Source organism: Hyposmocoma kahamanoa, unplaced genomic scaffold (assembly GCF_003589595.1).
Source record: "Hyposmocoma kahamanoa isolate Upper Pololo Valley unplaced genomic scaffold, ASM358959v1 92, whole genome shotgun sequence".
Lineage (NCBI taxonomy): Eukaryota > Metazoa > Arthropoda > Insecta > Lepidoptera > Cosmopterigidae > Hyposmocoma > Hyposmocoma kahamanoa.
The window spans coordinates 9,040,707-9,063,578 of record NW_020654748.1 but is presented as its reverse complement, the minus strand read 5'-3'; the positions used below and the strand labels follow the sequence as shown (position 1 = coordinate 9,063,578).

The window sequence follows — 22,872 nt, the reverse complement described above, 5'->3', positions numbered from 1 at the left end:
CGCTCAATACAAGCATGTTCCGTTATCGATATAGTCACCATTACTTGAGATTGTGGTTATATGTTTGTCTTTAACGGTGAAAAATTGTGAATATTTTATATTCTCTTAAAACGCTAGCTCTTACAAATGTTACCGTTCGGTCTTCGTCAAACTTTCTTCGAGTTTCTAATTACAGTCTAGTAGCGAATGCTCGACTAAAACGCAAAAGTTATTATTGGAGTTCAATAATACTGAACTCCTAACCCTGCCTTGTTAAAATATGAGATGATACGTTAATTCGTCACGTTTTACTTTTTAAAGTTTGTCGTTATGCACTTTTGTTCATGTGTTGTTAATGTACTTATCTCTCTTAGAAATAATAAGAGACGCAGCAGTTTAAGCATCATATTTTCAATACGACATTTCGATTCGAAGAATTAAGGAAAAAAATAACAAAATGTTTTTCTGTGACTGACAATGGTTTTACTCATTTTCTTACTCAATGAAACCTCAATATCTGCATGTTGTCGGTTCATTAAAAGTTGAACAATAAAACAAATATAGCCTTAGCAATACAATGGGTTGGTGTGGCCGAAACAATATCATCATCAATCCATATACGTCCCACTGCTAGGCACCGCAAAGGCTAACGAGTGACCAACCAAGTGTCACTAGTTGTGCACTGTGGAAACGGAAAAATCCCCCACCACCTGGTACCCCAGGAGTTAATACCACCAGGATGCAGTCTGCGGTGACCCCTGTGGAAGTCCTTAAATCGACTTCGACCGTAGGACGCTGCAGTGACAAGATGTGTAAATGGGTTTTAGGGATGCTAGTCTAACCCAATGTGACTGCGGAACCCCAACACAGTCCATGCAGCATATTGTTGCGCCCATTGTGTCCTAATATCTGTACGAGGGAAGATCTCTACGCGGCCACGGACAACGCAGTCAAGGTAGCAACGTATAGTTTACGTATACTTTTTAGTATATATTCATATTAAATATATATATATATATATATATATATATATATGTATATATATAGGACATAGTACGCCACGCTGACTCAATGCGGGTTAGGGATTTCGCATATTTTCCGAGGTTTGTGAACCTTATTCAACGTGCAGGTTTCATCATAATGTTTTCCTTCACCGAAAAGTTCATGGGAAATACAAATTACACAGAAAAGAAAACTTATATATTTTGTCACTAAGTAAATAATTTCAAACAAAGCAACTTTGTTAATTTCTAGCCACATAATAGTGAAATCGTATAGTTTTTCTTTTCCATGTATAACGTCTACTTTTATGTTATTTCAACTGCCTCCGTGGCCGAACGGTTACCATGCCGGACTGCCACGCAGAGGTCCGAGGTTCGATTCCCGGGCCGGGAGAAATATTTGCATAGCCTACATTTATTTCTCTCGTGAGTTTGGGTGTATTTTGTGGTTGTCTATGTGTGTCCATGGCACCCGCGACACAGGGTTTCCCTAGTGCGGGGCTATGTCGAGTGTGTGCGTTATTATTATTATTATTCTGTTTCAATATGTCATATATTTCCCAGGATGAATAACATACGTCATATTTCCCCCACATAATATGAATTATATCTGACGACATAATCTCAGGAAGGTAATGCAAACTGTAAATAGGGTCCCTCCCTATGGTATAAACGTAAGCCCATCGTCTAGCCTCCGCCTGACCTGTTACCACAAGCGGATTACAAGTTCCCTCTGCGCTGTTGCCGCATTTTGTCAAGATCCTAACCATCACACTAGTACGGAAGCTTTAAACCTAAGGCGCATTAGAAGACCTTTAGTTAGTGCAAAATCTCCTAAGGGAGTGGCTGTTTCATAAGTCCGAAATCTTGAATCTGTTATGATTAAGCTGACCGGAGAGAAAAGTCGTTATAAAATATGAATTTGGTGTAATATGTTTTAGTACCTAACATTACAAATGTGATCTCACAAATTAATAGATTATATATATCTTGTATATGAACACATTATACTGTAGGATTTATAATATCTCTGTTTTCTTTTACCCTTGCACCCATTGTCATTAACTTTTCAAAATATTATGAACGGTACAAATCGTCGCCCTATGTTCTCAAACTCGTATATTAAAGCAAAAAGTGTCCGACATGCAAAAAATGAATTGTATATACAAATGCATACTGATTTCACACCAAATGTCCTTCATATTTACACACTGACTTTTACCTATTCTTAAAGCAATGCGTCCAAATTAACACCTTTGATAAGAAATTTAAAATAAACAGAAATATTTGCCATCTCCTGAATAACATACACGAGTATAATAAGATACGAGTTTGAGAAAGTAAGGCATCGAAATGTTACTTTTATAAACTTTACATGGTTACACTTTTCACCTAACTATCAATTTGTCGTTGAGTATTTCAACCGTATTTCACTATACCATCGAACCTAGGGTGTTAGGACTTGGTAAGATAGTGGTTTGTATGTGTTTGGCAAGCTTTACACGCGGACTGCACACATTACATTGTTAGCGGTGGATTTAGCAGCCATTAGTTAGTTATGTTTACGTTGTTCTGAAGTGCAAATTACGAATTTGTTACTTATGTGCGTAGGTATTCGAAATGAAATTGTATGTGTTTATAAGTAAGAGTATAAATAAGTTTTGTAAATAATATTATTTTTGTCGCTCCACATCAATTACCATTTGTAGAAGGAAGAACCTACTTTGTAAGTGAAAAACTTAACAGAGGGTCATAATTTAAGGGGTAGAAAGGCACTTTAATAAGTTCGTGACAACACAATGACCTTAATTTGTAAAGTTTTATATTACATCCCATTAGGTAAAAGTGGTTGAAAAGCGCTCTTAATGTATTATTTATTCATGCATCTGGGAGACTAAAATGTTGTAGGTATACGGTCATTAACAGAGCACTGATCGGAGACATAGTTAATGACGGGTACTACGTGAGCGGCCAACTGAGAAATATTGTTTCAATAAACACGACCGGCGCGATCACCGGGAAAATTGACCGATTCCGAGAAATCCTCACAGGAAAATGTCATACGATATCTCTTTTTTTCTATCACGGCAACCAAGCCGAGATTTAATATTTATGGATGAAATGTGAGACGGAGCGCGTGATTCAAAGTGCCTGATGTGGAAATCGTACCTCGCAGATTTTCTGACCCAACGAAAGTAATGTCATTCTTTACATTTTACGTACCAGTTGTTTTCTTTTGCGAAAAGAAAAACGAAATGTACACTCGAGATGGGCCACGGAACGTACCCTTAAGGTGGGCGAGCGTGTTCCGCGATTTATTTCTCCCTTTGCAAGGTAGTTTGGAAAAATATTTTTTATTTGTTTATTTACGGAGATTTGCTTCTTTTGATGTAGATTGTAACTGTAAAAAAAAAGATTCGGATTATTCGAAAATGTCATTTCTGTTTCGTTTTCTTTTAGTTAGCGGTTTGTTAATCATAACATAGATTCCTTTGAAAACGTCTCTTCATTTATTCGGTTCGATGTACAAAGAAAAAATTGAATTAATATTGCCCAAGGGGAAAGTCTAGCACCACAAATATACATTCAGTAGTAACGAGAAATGGATGTTGGAAATAAAGGATAAAAGGAAATATTCGGGCAAATTTTCTTAATTAAAATATTTTTCCTTTCATAGTTACTGTGGATAAATTTAATAAAACTCCCATATTTCGATTTTTATTCAATGACATGGAAAATTACAAGTCATATTAATTATCTTGTTTGTTCGCAATACATAATCGTAATATAAATGTGATAGTATTTATAAAAATTTAATGATACTATTCTTGTTATGTTATTACACGATTGTATTAACAAATTCTCAAATGGTCCCGACTTTTCTCCCTTTTCTTAGAAGCAGCTGTTCACTTTGTCTAAACTTAACAATGTCGAACTAATAGGCATTAAACTCATTTGTTACACCTCCACGCTTCGCCGCCCGCCAAAGACGAACGTAAAAACTGGGGGATAGATAGATAGCTCGCTGACGCTCTGAATCCTCGCCTTCCCCATTTCCAAAAGGGGAAACAATGAAAATATTTGTCATTTAATGATAGTTCCTTTACGATATCCTCTGATTCACAACTTACGTTATTCCGCTGACGCGAATGCAAGCTGAAAAATGGCCCGAGCTTATGAATAATTGTATAAATTGCCACTCGGCTTGTCCTTTTCACTTCAATGGAAAGTAAAGTGTCATACAAAGCTACAATATATTCGGGAGCCCGATTCGGGCTGCCGCCGTAATCAAAAGGCTCTCCGGGGAACAATGGCGCCCACATCGAGGTCGGGCCCGATAAGCCTCGACAATTATACAACATCGACTTTTCAATTATCCAACCGGCTCTTCCTCGGAAACAAAGCAAGCTTTATTTATGTATATTAGAATGGTCATTTCGTACGCCCGTTTAGAGACGACGCGGGCACTACATTTGCGGGACTGTTAAGGCACTTTGCATGCAACATTTTATCAGGTCATAAGTGAATTCCATACACAAAGTATGCTTTCAAGTACTATGTTGTAATCAAATTCGTTAGTTTACAAAGAAGAGACTTTTCTTTTACTAGTTAGTAAAACACTAAAAAGTCGTGCTTTAGAAATATGGAATATTGATATAAAACTTTATGCACAGTTACGTATACATATACACGTAATAATTTTTATTATATTATTCTTTCATAAAAGCTTATTTTTTGTGGCTACTTTCGACTTGAATTTTAATTTTACTTTTTGTACATAGGTGAAACTGGAACAAAATGTGGGCAAGCCGTCGCGCGTCATTCACATACGGAATATACCCAATGAAACGACAGAGGCGGAGATCATACAGCTCGGGTTACCCTTCGGGCGAGTCACTAACGTCCTCGTACTCAAAGGGAAAAATCAGGTGAGAAACTACGTTATATATACATATATATATATATATATATATATATATACATTATATATAATTATGTTATGTATTATAATAATTATGTATTATATATAATTTCACTAGATATATATATAGTGAACGCGCTCGACCGTTAACGTAGATAAAATATAAACACCCGTCGAAAACGCAAAAAATGCATAATTGTGCCAAAATTATAAACTGCAAAAGCACCATACCTGTGGGTAAACGGGTAAACAGGGACGTTTCCTTCCACGGACAAGTGATTTTGTAATCAGAAGATGCATAATTTTTTATAAAAACAATTATTTTGGTTTTGTATGAATTTCGACAAAACAAATATGCAACTCAGTGTAAACCTCATGATTTGTAATACATGTGTGTGATCCTTTGTTAATACGCCATGAATATCGAACGAACGCACTTTTGTATAATGCATTCAGTTTCTGTGGTACGGCCGCTTGTACGTTTCAGAACTCTACTCAATGCTTAAGTCAGGACTTCAGTATTGCAGTGAGCACTGAAAATCATACTCAAGTCCTTGCCATTAGAGTCGTATTTCCAATGCTTGAAATCATACTCAAATCCTGACTTGAGCATTGAGTCCAGTTCTGGAATACGACTCTTAGTGATGTATACGTTAGGTAACACTGTTCTCGATTCTGATCGATTGTGAAAACAAAGGGACGTAAATTATTTTAAAAATATTCTACAACTCTTTTGTTATAACGTTTAGTGACGTTTCGTTTTTTTTCAGTTTTGTAGTATCTATTACCAGTAGTATCTGTAATTTCGATAATTTTTGCAGCACGTTGCCTGGAATGTCCGAATATAGTGAGCAAATAATTACTTATTAATTATTACTATTATTTAATTATTACGAGTTATACAAAAAAATATATAATGCAAAGAATTAACAGTGCGCTGTCTTTACAAAAACCTAGAGTTGGTCGTACGTATGAGTTCGTTGCGTTCGAGGACGAAGGAGGTCTAGTTTATCCCACCTAAGATGCTATCCAAATATGCAGAGTAGCAGAGTTAGAAATCCGGGAAATAATAAACAAATAACAAAAATTTCACACGAGGCCATCATTAAGTGAACCTCTTCTGATTAATAAGATGTTACCATATTTTGTCAGTAGTAACATTTTCATTTATGTTGTCATTCATTAATTTGATCAATTACCATCTAGTAAAATTAATTCAGACAGTCGCAAGTTCATATACTGAGGTGGGTAATCATTATTTAAGTTAATCGATAAGATCTTCTATTACAAAAAGATGTTATATAATAAGCTCATTTTACTGAAAGGACAATAATTTTCATATTTGAAGTCGATTAAAAAGTAAAGTTTAAATTTTTTTTAAAGTAAAATAAAGGACTAATCTATCTTATTCTAGTATATTTCTACTATATTAATATTACGACTGCTTGTAATCAACAAATACTTGCACAAAAATTATTCGATTTAGAATCGATTAATTGAATGGAATACGCGTGTTTACGCGTATTCCGTTCAATCAATCGATCGAAAAACACTTAGTTGGCGCTTCTACGCTTCAGAACAAGGGCGAAGGTGGTCTAGTTTATCCCACCAAAGATGGTATCCAAGTATGCAGAGTAGCAGAGTTAGAAATCCGAGAAATCATGATCAAATCACAAAAACTTTACACGAGGCCGACATTAAGTAAACCTTAAGATACTTTAGTAAGATTTTAGATATTTTGTCAGCAGTAACATTTTCAGTTGTCTTGCCATTCACCAATTTGATCAATCACTGACGGAGAACCATCTAGTAAATTTAATTAAGGCAGTGGCAAGTTCATATATTGACGTGCGTTTTCATTATTTAAGTCAATCGATAAGATCTTCTATTGCAAAAAGACAGTTATATAATAAGCTTATATTATTTCAAGGTCAATAACTTTAATATTTGAATGTAATTAAAAATTAAAGTTTAAATTATTAAGTAATCAAAATTTTTTAAAAACAACTTTTAATAAAGGACCTAGCTATTTTGTTTTGGTATTTTTCTACTGTATTAATATTTCTCGACTACTTGTAATCAACGAATACTTGAATCGATTAATTGAATGGAATACGTGTATTCCGTTCAATCAATCGATTTAGCGCGGAAGGAGGTTTCCCATCACTAAATAGCTCGTGACGTCATAGTGGATACATAAAATGTGACACGCTCGGTTTTCATACAAATTGCTGTACTTGCGGCGTCTATCTAGATATATGTCTGTATATACATATACACATATATATACATATATATATATATATATATATATAATATATATATACATGTATATAACAACACGTACAAAAAATTTTGTGGGAGTATGTTGCACTGTTCGTCATACGGTTGTTAATGTTGTGTAGACGTGCTGTAGCGCTATAATAAGAAAGAAATATTATACATCTCTATTGAATTGAATTTATTGCGTGCCTTGTTCCGAAATTGAACGTTAAGAATCTAGAATTGCGTACATTAATTTGAATAATTGGAATAACAATGCAAATCTACACCAGCCCGTAGTATGCCACCTCGGTGAAGCTAATTATATCCACATTTAGCTCTCAAATTCGAGTGATAAACTTTAAAATTTTAATACAATTGCTAACGTGACGAGCACCATGATGTCTCATTTTCATGTCATCGCAAGCACCGCAACCAATGACTGCAAAATATTGACACAGTATCAAACATAGCTGCAAGGTCACAACTGTTTTTAAAATATCTAGGCAGTTCTGCACAGTAATTTTATCAACGTAAAAATTGAGCGCGACAAACGAGATGGAGAGAAATAATAAAAACAAACAAAGTGATATATTTATGTAAATTATTGGAAAAAAGTGAGGACACCATTTTTTAATACAGTTCAATACATGAGAGTAATTAGAAATACGTGAATAATAAGTAATATAATGTAAAATATGTACAAACAGAACAACAACCGGATATTTTTTTACTATTTTTTCATATACGCAATTTCATACCTTTGTCCTTGATCTTCAAAATCTATAACAATAGTTTATTGCCAAATAAGCAAACTTAGCTTTATCAACTGAAATAAATTTTGTAACGGGGAGGTTTATCACACAGATACTGCCATGTTACGGCCACAGCAATTGACATGCTAACTAAAAAGTAGCAATTTTCACCAGAGCCTATAAAAGGGACATTTGCGATAAATTTTTGAGTTTCAAACAAATATTATATTATTAATTTGTTTTACTACAAGTTATTTTTTTTTAATTTTTAATTTAATATAAATTAGCTGAATAATTTGCATCGCAAAATCGACGAAATTCAGGTTAGCGCAGTGTTAATTGTTGGCGTCGAAATGTACTGTCTTTAAAATAAAATATCTACCATTGACATAGCTCTTAGAACACCAATGAACCCAGAACCTTAGAAGTTTCGGTCACCTCACAGGCTCAATGAGAATTGGAAACATTACATATATCTGAAGAATTAACTTAAAGTTAATAGATAATTCTAGATTAAGTATGAATTTATTAAATTTATTGCCGTAAATTAGTCCTTTCGCACTTACACTTCATACTTCTTTTACCCCGTTCGCATATTATTAGTCCTTATTAAAGATAACAAACTCCAAAATTGCTGCGCTATCAATAGCTTTGTCATTCATTCCCCGACAAGAGTTTATCAAGATAAAAGCTCTATTTTCCCATGCAACTGACGGTAAACGGTAAGTAAATAACAATAGCTGCAGTTAGCAGTCTCGGCAAATAGTGAATAAGAGCCAAGCTTTTTAAAGTCCATCTCGAAAATTGTATTTGTAGTTGTGATCGTTGCGCTTACGACTGGTTTTGTTTCTTGCGTTTTCCCTCTACTTATTGTTTATTTACTTTAAAAATAAAAAGAACATTTACTTTATACAGTGGTTAGTTAGATACACATATTCAACGAAACAAAAACAATATGAGATTATAAAATGTAGCATTTAAACAAGATAAAGCGTACGATAGTAATTAAATAATGAATATAATTGAAAATCGAGTTAGTACAGCCTTGCTCAAACTTCATTGAAAAAAAAAATTTGTTTCTAAGTGACGGGATGAACAAGTCGTGCGCCTGATGGTAAGCGACACGCCAGTCCATAATAGTTGCAGTACCACTTAGAGCTTTAAGTCTCAAAGATCTGAGAGGCACTGCCACTGCTCCCGTCACTCTGAGACATAAGTTGAAAAGTCCCATGTGCCTGTAATTTCACCAGCACCCCTGCACTTCAAAACTGAAACACAGTAATGCTCACATTACTGCTTGGCGGTAGGTAAGGTGGCAGTACTTCCCTGGACAAACTCTTTCACAAGGAGCTCTACTGCAACTAAAAGGTTGTATACAGACTGATTTATATGCAAAGGACACGTTCTCATATGAAGCCAACGCTACACCCTCCATCCACAATTAAATACCGAAAATAGAGCGTTTGCAATGGATACCCTTTTAACTTCTCAAGCTAACTAAACGATGCAAAAACCAGCAACACATTAAGTCGGCCATGTAACTAGCCACAATACAGCGTGTCAGGAAGCACAACAAGTGGGTGGCGCAAATAGGCCGCCTAGCCATTGTGAAGTCGAGCCTCCACCTACTTCTCTACCTTTTATTTTACCTATACACTACAGATACCGGAAGACAGAGGGCGAGCTACAATGCTCTTACACTATTTGTGCCTATAAACGAAGAAATCCTTTAACGTTTAATCAAGATGCACAGATATGATTATCTGTATTATCTTTACTGTTGAATATACTTTTTATTTGTCTTTCTTTTATTTTAGCGAGATTTTCTCTAATGATAACGTCTGAAAGAAATACAAATACGAAACGATCTATACCTTTATTACTCTAGCTAAGTACAGAAATATTATCAGTATTTTTTTAAATTTGATAGAAGGTTGTTACCGTCGCGCATAGACAGTCACAATACTGAGAAGTATCGTTAATGAAATGCCAGCCGTAGAACGTTACATATTAAGTCCCTTTGGTTGCTCTGGCTCTTCTTACCCTTTAATTCCAGTAATGCTGCTTTGCGGAAGAAATAAAAGTGAACCTATGTACCTTCACAGATAGATAACTCTACCACCGTGGAACTTTACCATCTGATCTACCCAATCGTTGCTTTAACAAGTACATGTACGTCAAAATGCAAATAATATATTAAGTGATTCAGATCCATACATTACTACTCTCATGGTCACGGAAATGCCAAGCGTACATTATAATGGAAATATATATATATATTTTTCAATTTATTTATTTTTAGAGTAGTATAGCATTCAATTCTATCGCTATATTGTATACATAAAGCTACAAATCCTGACTCACGTAGAAAAATAGAACGCATACTTCCCGATGTGGTGTAAAAAATATATTTATACCGTTGTACGCGGATAGGCTCCAAGGCAAAGAATCAAATATGAGAAGACCCGATTGTGGAAAATGTAAACGAGTAATCAACGGCCTGCAAAAACTATAATACATGGGGCGAATATTTGTGCACTTTTATGAAATACACCTCGGTCAATTTCTGCAGAAAGTAAAAAATGTTCGAAATTCAAATAAACAAGATGGCCGCCATACAAATTTCGAAGCTTTCTCTCACGGAAACTATTAGAAGAGGTGCTGGAAGGAATGTCATAGAGGGCAATAGTAGTCAACTGCCTGTGTAAAAAAAATTCAAAATGGCGAATCCAAAATGGCGGACGAAGAAAAACTTGCTTCGATGCGGCTGAAAATTGGCATGCGGGGGTTTTTAGGAATCCTTAATCATAATTTGGGGTCAAATGTTTTTTTTCGCCATTTTTTAATATGGCTGCCATATAAATGTTTTTTTCGTTAAAAATAGCTACCGAAACAGACTCGCTCTGTTTCAGCTGAAAATTGTCATGTGGAGACCTCTAGAAGCCGGACTATAATTTGTGATCAACATTAGTTTGTCGCCATTTTTCAATATGGCTGCCATAGAAGTTTTTTTGGCGGCAGATGAAAATTTGCTCTAATTCGATTGAAAATCGGATGTGGGTTTCTCTATGGGTGTTTAATAATAATTTGCAGGCAAAATTTACTTTTTGCCATTTATTGATATGGCCAGCATTAAAGAGCTATGTTAATTTTTTTTAAAGTCGTAAGTGCCGAGGCCATAGGCCGAGGTCTAGCGGAGGGTGAAACCTGAAGCGTACGCACGCCACCTTACGGGTATACCGGGAACTAGATTTCACAATTGTTCAAAATGTAGGGCATACTTCCCGATGTAGTGGAAATAATATCTTATTTACTTATACAACTTATAGTGTTGTTGTATCTCGACCGTCTCTCTGTTAGACTATTTTTTATTGGAAGCTATGCCAAAAAGAGAAGCATTTAGGGAAAAAATGCCAGACAGTCACTTCAAATTTCTGGTATCAAACTAGGGAATTTCCTGTACTATGAGTGCCAGAGTAACGATAATTCTGAAGGCAATAATACCCAGAATACCCTGAACAGGACCGACTTAAGAATGTTTTTTTCATAGATTGGCTCAAATAAGTGATTAAATTAGGGATCGAATCTGGAACCTCCTCATCAAGCGCCTATAATACTAATCACTGTGCCACTGATGAGCAAAAGCACACCCCGTAAACTGTAAGCGACCACGCGCCACAGGCAGAGCCCGACCCCACCCTAGGTGGGGTTTAGGGCTCGTATTCTATACGATCATATGGTTTAATTGGCGTAAAGGACAAACGCAACTTTACAGGGCAAGCGAAGAACATTTTCTTTTTTAGAAAAGCTATTATAATTTTTATCAACACACATGTCATAAACTCTCTATAATGTGTTCAAAAATCGCAAATTACGACTATCATAAAGGTAAACTGTTTGGTTAGAACAAATTTCTTATCTGTGTAAATGTTGTTATTGCTTCATAACATCGAATTCAATGTTATTATTACATCAAATTTCGAACATCTCTGAAAAACCAAACAATTTGATTTGACCTCAATTCTAATATCAGTCGAGATGAAGTTTTATTCGAAATGAAATGTCAATAGCAAACAATTTTGACAATTTCACACGTTACTTGATATCGAACGATATGATAGTTGGGGCCGATTCTAGTTTGTCTATGAATTAAACATAAAAACTACGGTTGTGTGACATACGTGAGAAAAGTTTTTATTTGCCGCCATTTCGCCACTCGTAACATGTGGTTCCTGAACACATCATATAGAGCTTATATGTGTGTAGATAAAGCAGTGTGTGTAACTGTACTTAATTAGGCCTTAAAACACTCGTGTGACGTTTTTATGACACTCGCCTGTCGGCTCGTTTCATAAACCCATACTCGTATTTTCATACCTTTCATTATGTAACAATCACATAAACTACTAATTTGTTTCATGCCATATAAGTTTGAAGTTTTTTAGAAAAATCTAACAGTTCCTCATTCAATAGCATATGTTAATTTACTATTACGAACAAAATTGTATTCTAGAAGTTACTGTCCTTTACACTGCTGAAAAAGTCACATTTATGTCCTTTACGCCACACACTGTAAATAACAATATAACGATTTATGGTGTAAGTAACAGTCTCAAATAAAATTGTTGCTGTTTTTGGGCGTAAAGCAAGCGTATACAAAATGAAATATATCATCTGGGATTGAATTTACTGTAAATAGTGGAAGAAATTGCATTATCCTTTTTCCTTTTCATGAACTATGCATGGTATTTAGCTGACACGCTTATTTGATGGATTATATTAGTTATAAGATAACTATGCGATTATTGTGACCCTAGTATCACTTTGCAATGATTACATTACGTTAGTCTTTTAATTTATTTTGTGTATTATTTCATAAAAAAAGCTACCATTTTACTGTAAAATATTTTGTTAATTTTTTCCAACAGTGAACAGAACTAACAAAATAAAATCTCAATTCAAACACGCGCCTACTGCTAATTAACAAATATTTTATGGAAAATTCTGCAAGAAACAATGCTTATAATATAAATATACTATTCCAGTTATTTTCTATACCTATCAATCGATCAAGAATCTATTTTATTTGTCACTAAATAATGTACCTTACATTATATACATTATAACTATCTGTTCACAATAATCACATAATATTTTTCAAGCTATCGTTTAGGTTATTTAACCTTCGGTGTTTTCGACTGTAGTTCTAATTATACTTTGTAAATCCGTTGTTGTAATAATATTTAAAAACATTTATAAACAAAATGGGCAGTTTTGTATGTTTATGAAAGTAAATAATAAGCAGGAAAAGGTAGCTTTTATCAAACTTGCGGTTTTTAACTAACTGCTTACTGAAAAACAAATTATTTAACATTATGTGCTAATAATGGACAGCTACTAAGACCAAAATAATAAGGTATAATTAAAATCGTGTACAAAAGAAATTTTTACGCCTATGCTTACAAATGACTTGTTCTTATGCGCCTCTAGCTTTTTTGTTCATTTTAAGTTCTCTAGTATTTACGCTCTCAGAACTTAGAACTGTGGCACTAGAGGATAAAAAATATTGCATTGTAAAGTGTAATTTTTTAGAGATATCAAAATTTTGAGTATGAAGCTCGAAAGAGCTCAAAAACCTGAACAAAGCTGTATATATATCTCACTTTCGACATTTTGAGCTTTAAACGAATTGATATATACGATAAAAATACATTGTTCATACAAAACTAAGGCCACACTTGCTTGTACATTGGACGTTTTTCCCATTATGGTTTGTTGGGTCTTGGAGGACAAAAATTAAGTATAGTCTAACAAGGATGACTAGTCACTTTTACTTATACCTCTGAAAATATTACATATATACTGTAAATTTTATTAACTTCCACAAGAATATATCATAACATTTTTATCTTCTGAAATTTCCTCATCATCATCTGATATTTTTATTAAAAGGTCAGATTTTATAAATAACCAATGACTAACTGCAAATTCGGCCCAAACAGGAGATTGCATCTAGAATCATATTTAACGGAAATTAAGGGACGAAACGTCTAAAATAAATTTCAATGCGGGTTGAAAAGGGCTCAATGAATGAGTATTGATTGAGATACCTATCTTCCCAGTTACTTCTACAGAATCTCTTGCCAAATTCCGTTTGATTAACTTTATATTACCTTTACAAAGTTGTTATTTCAATCAAGGAAGTTTAAACATCCAAAGCATATCTCCTCTGTAATCGCAAATTCTCCAGAACACTAAAGCTACGAAATTTTAAGTTTCGCTATGAAAGCGTTTAAATGTGAACAATAGTATTAGAACTTTCAAAGACTCGTATAAAGTACAAAGTAAATTTCGGTGTGCAACACATTGTATCGTGCTTGAACGTGTTACAGTTAGAAATCCGTCAAGAAGGTTGTTCGCATCATTGCCCTTGCGAGAACTACGTCCGAGCCCGTTTTAAGGCGACGGCACAGGTTTACTACCACTTTACTTCCCAACAACCACCCTACGACGTGCAATGCGAATTTTACGATTTCTTCCTGACAAATTAAAAATGAGTTAGTTTACAACCGAGAATAAAATAATAAAAAGGAAATCCCATTACGCGAAGGCAGTCGGACCGCGACAATGTTATCCCGTCTAATAAATAGCCCGTATGACATCCGACCCCCTATATCGCGGCGTGAAGGAAAACAATCTCTCTTCTACCACGAGAAACAAGTCGAATCCCTTTTTATGAACGGTCACAGTTTCCTTGCTTGCTTTTTTGTTATAAAATATTCCTCGTCTTTTTCACGTCACGCTAGCAGTGCAGAGCAGAGGAAAATATTTCAAAGTTTTTATCACCTTTATGAAAGCTTTAAATTGCCACAAAAATGTACCCACTTGCGAGAGCTAGAGTTGTTTTAAATAGCACATAAATGTTTTGGTTGAGATTATACAATTTTTTCTTTTCAATTTTGGTACATAAAAAATGCTGTTTAAAAGAGACTTCAACACGTTTGCTTTTGTAAGACTTAAGCTTTCAGTTCCATTGCACGTCACTTCACGAACTACTTAACAAATTCCAACTCCTTATCACTCGAAACTTCGATGCACTCGACGCATTTGACGCGAGCGGAATGAAAGTATCATAGTCTATAGCCGGAGCACAAGTCCAGTTTCAAAAACACCACGTTGAAGAGGTGGGCAAACATCAAACGAGTGGGTGCGGACAATCGCCTCCACTCTCAGTGATTAAAACCAAAGAGGCGTTGACATAATTTTACGAGCGTTTGCGTGACATCGACGTCTCTATTAATTTATGCTGCTACGACGGAATAACGCTTTTTAAACGAATCATGTTTAGCCCTTTGAAATGAAAGTTGCAGGATATTATTAAATGAAAATTATTTGATCTTTTGATTTATAAAGAACTTTTGAAACGGCTATTTATTGATGCAATGGAAACTTATTCTGTCACATAAAATATCTACAATAAGTAAAAGATCTAGATTTACACTTCACTTTCAAACTTTTAACGGAAAGTTTCGTTCATTAATTAATGGTTCAGTCTGTTTCAACTTTTTTTTATGATACCCAGTGACGGGACGAACAAAGGCGCCTGGTGGTAAGCGACGCACCTGCCCATAATAGTTGACAGTACCACTCAGGGCTTTAAATCGCAAAGATCTGAGGGGCCCTGTCATTGAACCGGTCGTCCTGAGACATAAGTTGACAAGTCCCATACTCCTGTAATTTTACCAAAACCAGAACGCAGTAGTGCTCGCATTACTACTTGGCAGCACATATATATCATATTCACAAGGACCTCTGCTGCTATTAAAAAAAACTCACGTCTATTCTCCGCGTTTTTCGCTATTTGTATTTGCTATCATAATTACCATTGGGTAAATATTCAGTTTAATTTGCGGCTTACGCTTGTAGCGGTGAAATTCGGACGGCGGTGTTCAAATGCCAAAAGCAGTCTCTGTGGTCAGGAGTGGCTCACACACGAAATAGGGTACTATTTACCACTAAATAGTTTATTTCAATGAAAAGCGCATTTTGACGTTTCGTAACATCACTGACAATATTCGTGTCTATTTATTTACAGTACCATTCATTCTGCACACAAGACTTGCTTCTGACAAAATGAATTAGAGTACTATTTTTTCACATTTATATTTGTTCATTGTCTACATATATACTTGCAAATTATATGTTATTTAAAATAATTCTACTAACAGCAGAATCACGGGTTGTGTTCCCTTTAGTGGAATTTCTACGTTGTTTAGTGTTGATACATCTGATAATTACTCGTTGGTATTTGAGTACAGGTGTACTTCCGCTGGCCGGGTATCGGAAAGCGCATTATAGAAGCTTTACGCCCAGCGAATACACAGCTTATTAAAGTGCACCCTGCATGACCAGTACGAGTAGACTAACCTACCTATTGCGCTATAGAAATAACAGTAGTGAAGAAAATAGGAAATTTTCAAATAAAAACAGCGAGCGTTGTTGTGAGTACAATGGTTTTTTGGCAGTTTCATTTGTGCTACGTTGAAATGAACTTTTTATATTATTTTGTGAAATATGATAGATGGCATTTTTATTATTTGTTTGAATTGAAAGGTGTAGGGATTTTTGGATGCGGGTTGGACGGATTCCATATCTCGTATATCGATGTCTTATTATTCATGTTTGGAAGACAATTATTGATGATAATGCTTTTATGTCATGTAATACATCAGAGATATACATAGGTACACGCAGGTTTTCCGGTATATTTCTAGTGTGTTTTAAGTTCCTGACTTTTCTTTCTCGAAGAGAAATGGAGAAAACAATGGATTTATTTTGAAAAGATTGACACTCGTACATGTTTTTTTTAATAATATCAAGTGACGGGACGAACAAGTCGGTAAGGTGGTAAGCTACATGCCTGTTCATAATAGTTGCAGTGCCACTGAAATGACCACATGAAATCGCCAAGATCTGCGGGGCACTGCCACTGCGCCCGTCACCCTGAGACATAAGTTGACAATTTTTAATAACTTGAATTTGAAAAGTCCTATGTATCTGTAATTTCACCAGCACCCTTACCCTTTAAAACTGGAACGCAGTAATGCTCACATTACTGCTTGGTGACAGAAATAAGTAAGGTGGCAGTACTTACCTGGATTTCTTTCAAAAGGAGCTCTAATGCTACAAAAAAATTATCAGGTAATGATCAGGTTAGTTGTCTCTACCTAATTTCGGAGACAATTTTTGTTAATTAAATATTCGCGTATATTGTCGTGAAATATCAAATAATATTCCAGGTTACTACACTCGAATATTAATTAATACTTCATGATAATATTCTAGAATATGTAAATAACAAAAAGTGCCACCACAATTAGGTACAAAAAAAACTATCCTGAAAATTACTCACATATGAATCGCCAACAGACGATTTAATTGCTTTTTGGTAAAGAATAATAACTGAAAATTTTAGGTGGTTTTACATGTTTTTACAGTTTATTTTCGTTATTGACAGGCGTTCCTCGAAATGGCGGAAGAGATAGCGGCTGTAGCGATGGTGGCTTATTTCGGCGGTTGCGTGGCGCAGCTGCGCGGTCGTGCCGTCTACGTACAGTTCTCCAACCACAAAGAGCTCAAAACAGATCAAACGCACAGCAATGCAGTAAGTTTTTATACGTCATATTATTTTTAATTAATCACTCACTGTATAAACACGCTTTAGATAACTTTCTGATGACTGTTGTGCGCTGTTCTGACTCCTTTAAATAGTATTTAATTTACAGGGCATTAAGAAAAAAAATACAAGTAACTTTGCAATAGTATTTAAGCAACAAATTGCTATAAAAACCATTCTTCAGCAACCACCCTGTTTTAGGCCTGTAGCCACGTCTCCACGCAGGTATACAACCTGAATTTTACCTAGTTCACGTTTACGGATTGAGTCCCAACGGTATAATTTGTCTGTTTCGCCTAGGTTACCACGTTTCACTTGTCACGGCCACTTCAACCCAAGTGTATTACCTAGCAATAAGAGTTCCTATGCATTTGGTATTTATTATACTTTGGATTATTTTCTTACATCTGTTTTCAAAAGGATGTAATTTAATTCTTGGTGAAGAAATTATTTGGTGAAGAATTTCATTATAATTACAATACAGAAACGAAGCTATTATAAACTGCCTCTGTGGCCGAACTGTTACCATGCTGGACAGCCACGCAGAGGTCCCAGGTTCGATTCCCGGGCCAGGAGAAATATTTGTATGGCCTACATTTCTCTCGTGAGTTTGGGTGTAATTTGTGGTTATCTATGTGTGTGCCCATGGCACCCGCGACTCAGGGTTTCCCTGGTGCGGGGCTATGTTGAGTGTGTGCGTTATTATAAAAAAAAATGTAACGACTTCATTAAAAAGACATCTACAATAGTCTTCCGAATGAAATTTTTAAATAAATATTGTCTTAAAAAAGTAACATTTCGATTTGTTGTGCAACACGATATAAAGAAAATTAGCATAACATGTAATACGAGCACGTGAACTGGAGATGTTAAGGACGATACACTTGATTTTAGACATTAAACAGCAAATAAATCAATATAATACTCTAATTATTAAATTGAAACGTTTGATGCTCAACAGCATATTTGGTACTAAAGGATAATCCGCTTGTATTCGTAATGTGGCTAATTGAACTATGGTTACGTTGTTACGGAATCACGTTTCGCTGTACGCGGATTCCGGACTTACCCAAATCGAGGATTAGCGGGATTCATCAGTTTTAATGGGAAACTATTGATCGTTTTTTTTTTAATTTTAATTTCTGATATAATTTTTATTTTTTATTTATTTCAATTTCTTAGGCATTCGCGATTGTTACACATAGGAAATGAAACTATTTTTCCGGGTTTAAATCGCGTATATTTGTTTTTTTCAAACAAACCAACGTTTCGGGCCCTTTACAGGTCCCATGGTCACTGCTGACTGAGCTGGTAAAGCCATCAACCATCTAATATTAATGCAAACAACCTCATTTTTTCACTATGGTTACAAAAGATCTTATTTTTTATTTTCACAAACATTCCAATTTACGCTACAATATGTTATACAAATTATTTTATTGTAACGATATGAATTTTTATTAAGTTAAATTTATTATTAATTTATAATAGAAATTAGAATAAATTAAAACATATTAGTTAGTACTGCAGTTTTATGTCTATTTTATTTATTTTTTGTTTATTTCATCAAAATTACACAGTATTACAGTAAATCACCAAGACACTGTAAAATTCAATAACTAGATAGTATTCATAGTAAATCACAGATGATAGTCGCTCATCCATCATCTCACAAAACTTCAAGCATTCATCGTGCACCACCTACTTGCAAAAACATCGCAATCTGGTGCAGATTCGAGAAGCGCATTAAAACAGTAAAGAGCGCAAACAAGTGGGGACTTACTGTGTGACACAGTGCGCACCGCCGGCATTGCCAGAACATGGTGACCACGTGGGCGCCGATTAAATTTATTTAGCGGGGGGATGAACAGGTGCTCCAATTGCTACTAATTTATCCGTAAAGTCTATTCAAAATCGATTTACATAAGGTTATTCCTTCCTATACTATATAAATAATAGCAGTATTAGAGCCCTTTTTCCTAAATATACCCGAAAATAACCAATTAATCATTTGGAAATAGTTTGAAAATTATCAGCTTACTTATTAGCTCTGACCGTGGAACCACCCGCTCTCAAAGCCGACGAAGTTGCCAATTGTGATATTTAACCCTCCGGCCATAGATTGCAGTCGACCTGTTAATTTAATCTTTGTAAGGGGCATCAAGAGCCCGCTATTTAGATAACACAGTATTCAATAAACCCGCATGCCTCGTCGGAACCTGGTAAACGACGTTGTTCGGATTTGATTGAGTTATCTAACTCTCAACGACTGTCTATTCTGAACGTGATAGTGCGTGCGTGACTTCGACATTTATGCCTATTGCTAAATTAGTGAGTAACTTTGTCGACAACCGTTTATTGATAGAATTAATATTGCACATACCTAAGGTGATGGCGCCAGTGACCGACAAGCACCACTGTTCGTCATCTTTTTAATTGACTTCAACAAAGGGTGGATGTTCTCAATTCGACTGAATGTATATTACACGATAACGCCGGTATTTGTGACCCGATTTCGATGATTCTTTTGTTGTTGGAAAGAGGGTACCCTAGCCCCATTCAAAGTTTGAAGAATATATTCCACCTCTAAGGGTGGCAAACTAGGGGATGAATCCGGTTTCGCGCACTTTCCGGTAACCGATTTCAATAAAACTTTGCAAATAGATGTAATTCCACAAACTTTTGAGGTCGATTTTTTTTAGATTATTTTAAATTAATTTCGAATAAGATTTAAGTCAACATTTTTGTATCATAGTAACACATTTCTTATTGCTAAGTATCAATTACTGGGTGTTCATTTTTGGTGAGTGTCGATTACTGGTTAATTAATTAATGGATGTTTGGTGTTCATTATTGGAGATTTAGTGAAGTTCTATTTGGGATTTTTTAGTAATAATTATAATAGCCTTTTTATTGATATGTTTAAAAACAAAAAGTTATTTCAAATTTAAAGACACATTTCATTTTAATTTAATAATTTATCATTATCATTACCCTTCTCATATCAATTCAAGAAATACACACATCAAAAGTGTCTACGAGTCAAGGTATTTGTTTTAAAATATTCGATTACTCTATTAAATTTAATAAAAAACGTGCTTGATCCCTAGACTCTTTTGATGTGTATATTTTGCTATAACAGGAGAAACAAGGAATCAACTGTATTTCATAAAATTATATTCAAATTCAGTAGCTATTTGTTAATTTTAGTTTTCAAAATTTCTGTTATTTACAATCTGGGCCCCAGAGTATCTAACACTAACGTCACAGTACATTTATGAAAATGTTATTTATGTTAAGAAAAATATTATTTTATAAAAAATACTGACAGACATAATATTAATACGAGGAATAAAAATGAACTAGCTGTTCTTGACAGTCGTCTTCATAAAGTCTCAAATTCATGTAAGGGGCAATGTATACGCTTCTATAATAAGAATCAAAATTTGCTATTTAAGAGGTTTAAAACTATTGTGAAACAAAAACTTTTCAAAAAAAAAACAATTCTAAAGGTTATTATTATACAACTTTTGCGTGGTTCGAGGGAAAAAATTCGTGGTAGTGACCCGTTTAGCTCTTGCAGAAGTCTCGATCTAAGATGTTTAAATTATATATTGTAATGATAAATGTATTGAAATGTATATTTACAAAGAGCAGCCCCTAGAGTTTCTTGCTCATTCTTCTCAGGGGAATCTGCCTTACGAATGAGCAGTAGAGTTTAATCAGTATAACGATTTCAATTGTATTTTGCTTACCTATGAAATAAAGATTATTTAAATTTGACTTTAAATTGCTGAGTGCATCAATAAATACAAATTCTACGATGCATTATACGAAAATAAATCTTTCAAAGTATATATATTTTAAAGAAAACCGACAATCACGGGTTATGAAATCCTTCACTATGACGTTGCATATTTGAAAATGTTCAGCAAGTTTTTAAGACCTCATTCAACTTCGTCATAGTCAGCATTGAAATAAGTCACGTTTAAACGAATTTTTTATTTCAAGTTTCAATTTGCTTTTTGCGAGACGCTCTGGCAATACTTGTTTAAAATTAAACTCCATTGTCAACGTCTCTGGCAGTAAAAATTATGCTTAACCCATTTACTACCATCCCTTGATGCTTAAAGTAATTTGTTTTACTTTTATTGCTGCCCCGTAAACACATAAAGTAGCTCAGGTGCCGTATACGATGGTACTTACATACGTCTATTGTACGGTATAGCTGTAAGTATCTTTCATCGCTCCTTTTCGTTCGACAACCCAAATGATAGTTAGCGGTGATAATCTCGCCAACCTCGCCTTTCTTCGCAAATGCGGCAATGGAGAAGGAAAGTAATATTTTCCGTAACAAAACCCCAATAGGAGGATTAATTACAACGCTTAATTAGTTTTGTTTGTCCACGAAACCTGTCATAAACAAAGCCCAGCCTATACCTACCATTTTTAAAACAGATTATATCAAGCTACGGATAATAGCCACTGGTCAAAATTGAATCAATGTAATTGCACGCGTAACGTGATATCGATACAGGGTTGCAAATAGAACTCACCGTGAACTCTTTTTTCCAATTTCAAAAAAACGGATGGCAACAGTTTGATTCCTTTATGAAACGAATATATATGCATTTGAGTGTGTTCACTGCACTGGTTTTTTATATCAAGTTGTATTTTTAAAATATTTGTGATAGGTGCTAATAGATATCTACAAGATCTGATTGCTGAATTAAAGACGCTTAACCAGATAAACTTTAAGCAAAACATGAAATAAAGACAAAACGTTGAACTAACACTACCTACCCTATTTATTCAACATACACTGATAATTTGAGAACACAAGCTTAGATTTGTAATCCATAACTGAAGTGATCTCTCACTTGTTTATTAATTAATGGTATAATGCCTTGTTTGCAGTTAATTGTCAACAGACAAACACGCGTCTCAGTCAACAGTATTAATCAATGCCACGATTAAACGCAAAATACTACAGATCTGTTTGATGATATAATTCGACGGATTTCAAGAATTTGCAAAGGATTTAATACTGCTTTGTGAATATTTTTCAAAAGATATAGAAGTATCTGTGCTGAATACAAGTTCAATATATTTTTACATGCCGTCAAAATGAAAGACGAAAATGAAAATGAAGAAGAAGGAGAAAGCGGTGGCCATGGTTTGGCATAGTTACAGGTTCGAGTACGGTCGAGTCGAAGGATTTTTTCTTTGTGTTCGATCTTTGTATTAATTCACAAACAGACTAGTGGTATAATTTCA

General features: G+C 34.7%; 1 protein-coding gene across 1 annotated transcript in view; it reads left to right on the top strand.

Moving 5' to 3' along the window:
- LOC113236437 (polypyrimidine tract-binding protein 1) overlaps window positions 1-22,872 on the top strand; it is a 387,949-nt gene that overhangs the window by 325,841 nt on the left and 39,236 nt on the right. Inside the window, exons 3-4 of the mRNA XM_026472499.1 lie at window positions 4,763-4,909; window positions 17,437-17,583. Of these exons, the coding sequence (XP_026328284.1) occupies window positions 4,763-4,909; window positions 17,437-17,583 (294 nt within the window). The remainder of the gene's footprint in view (window positions 1-4,762; window positions 4,910-17,436; window positions 17,584-22,872) is intronic.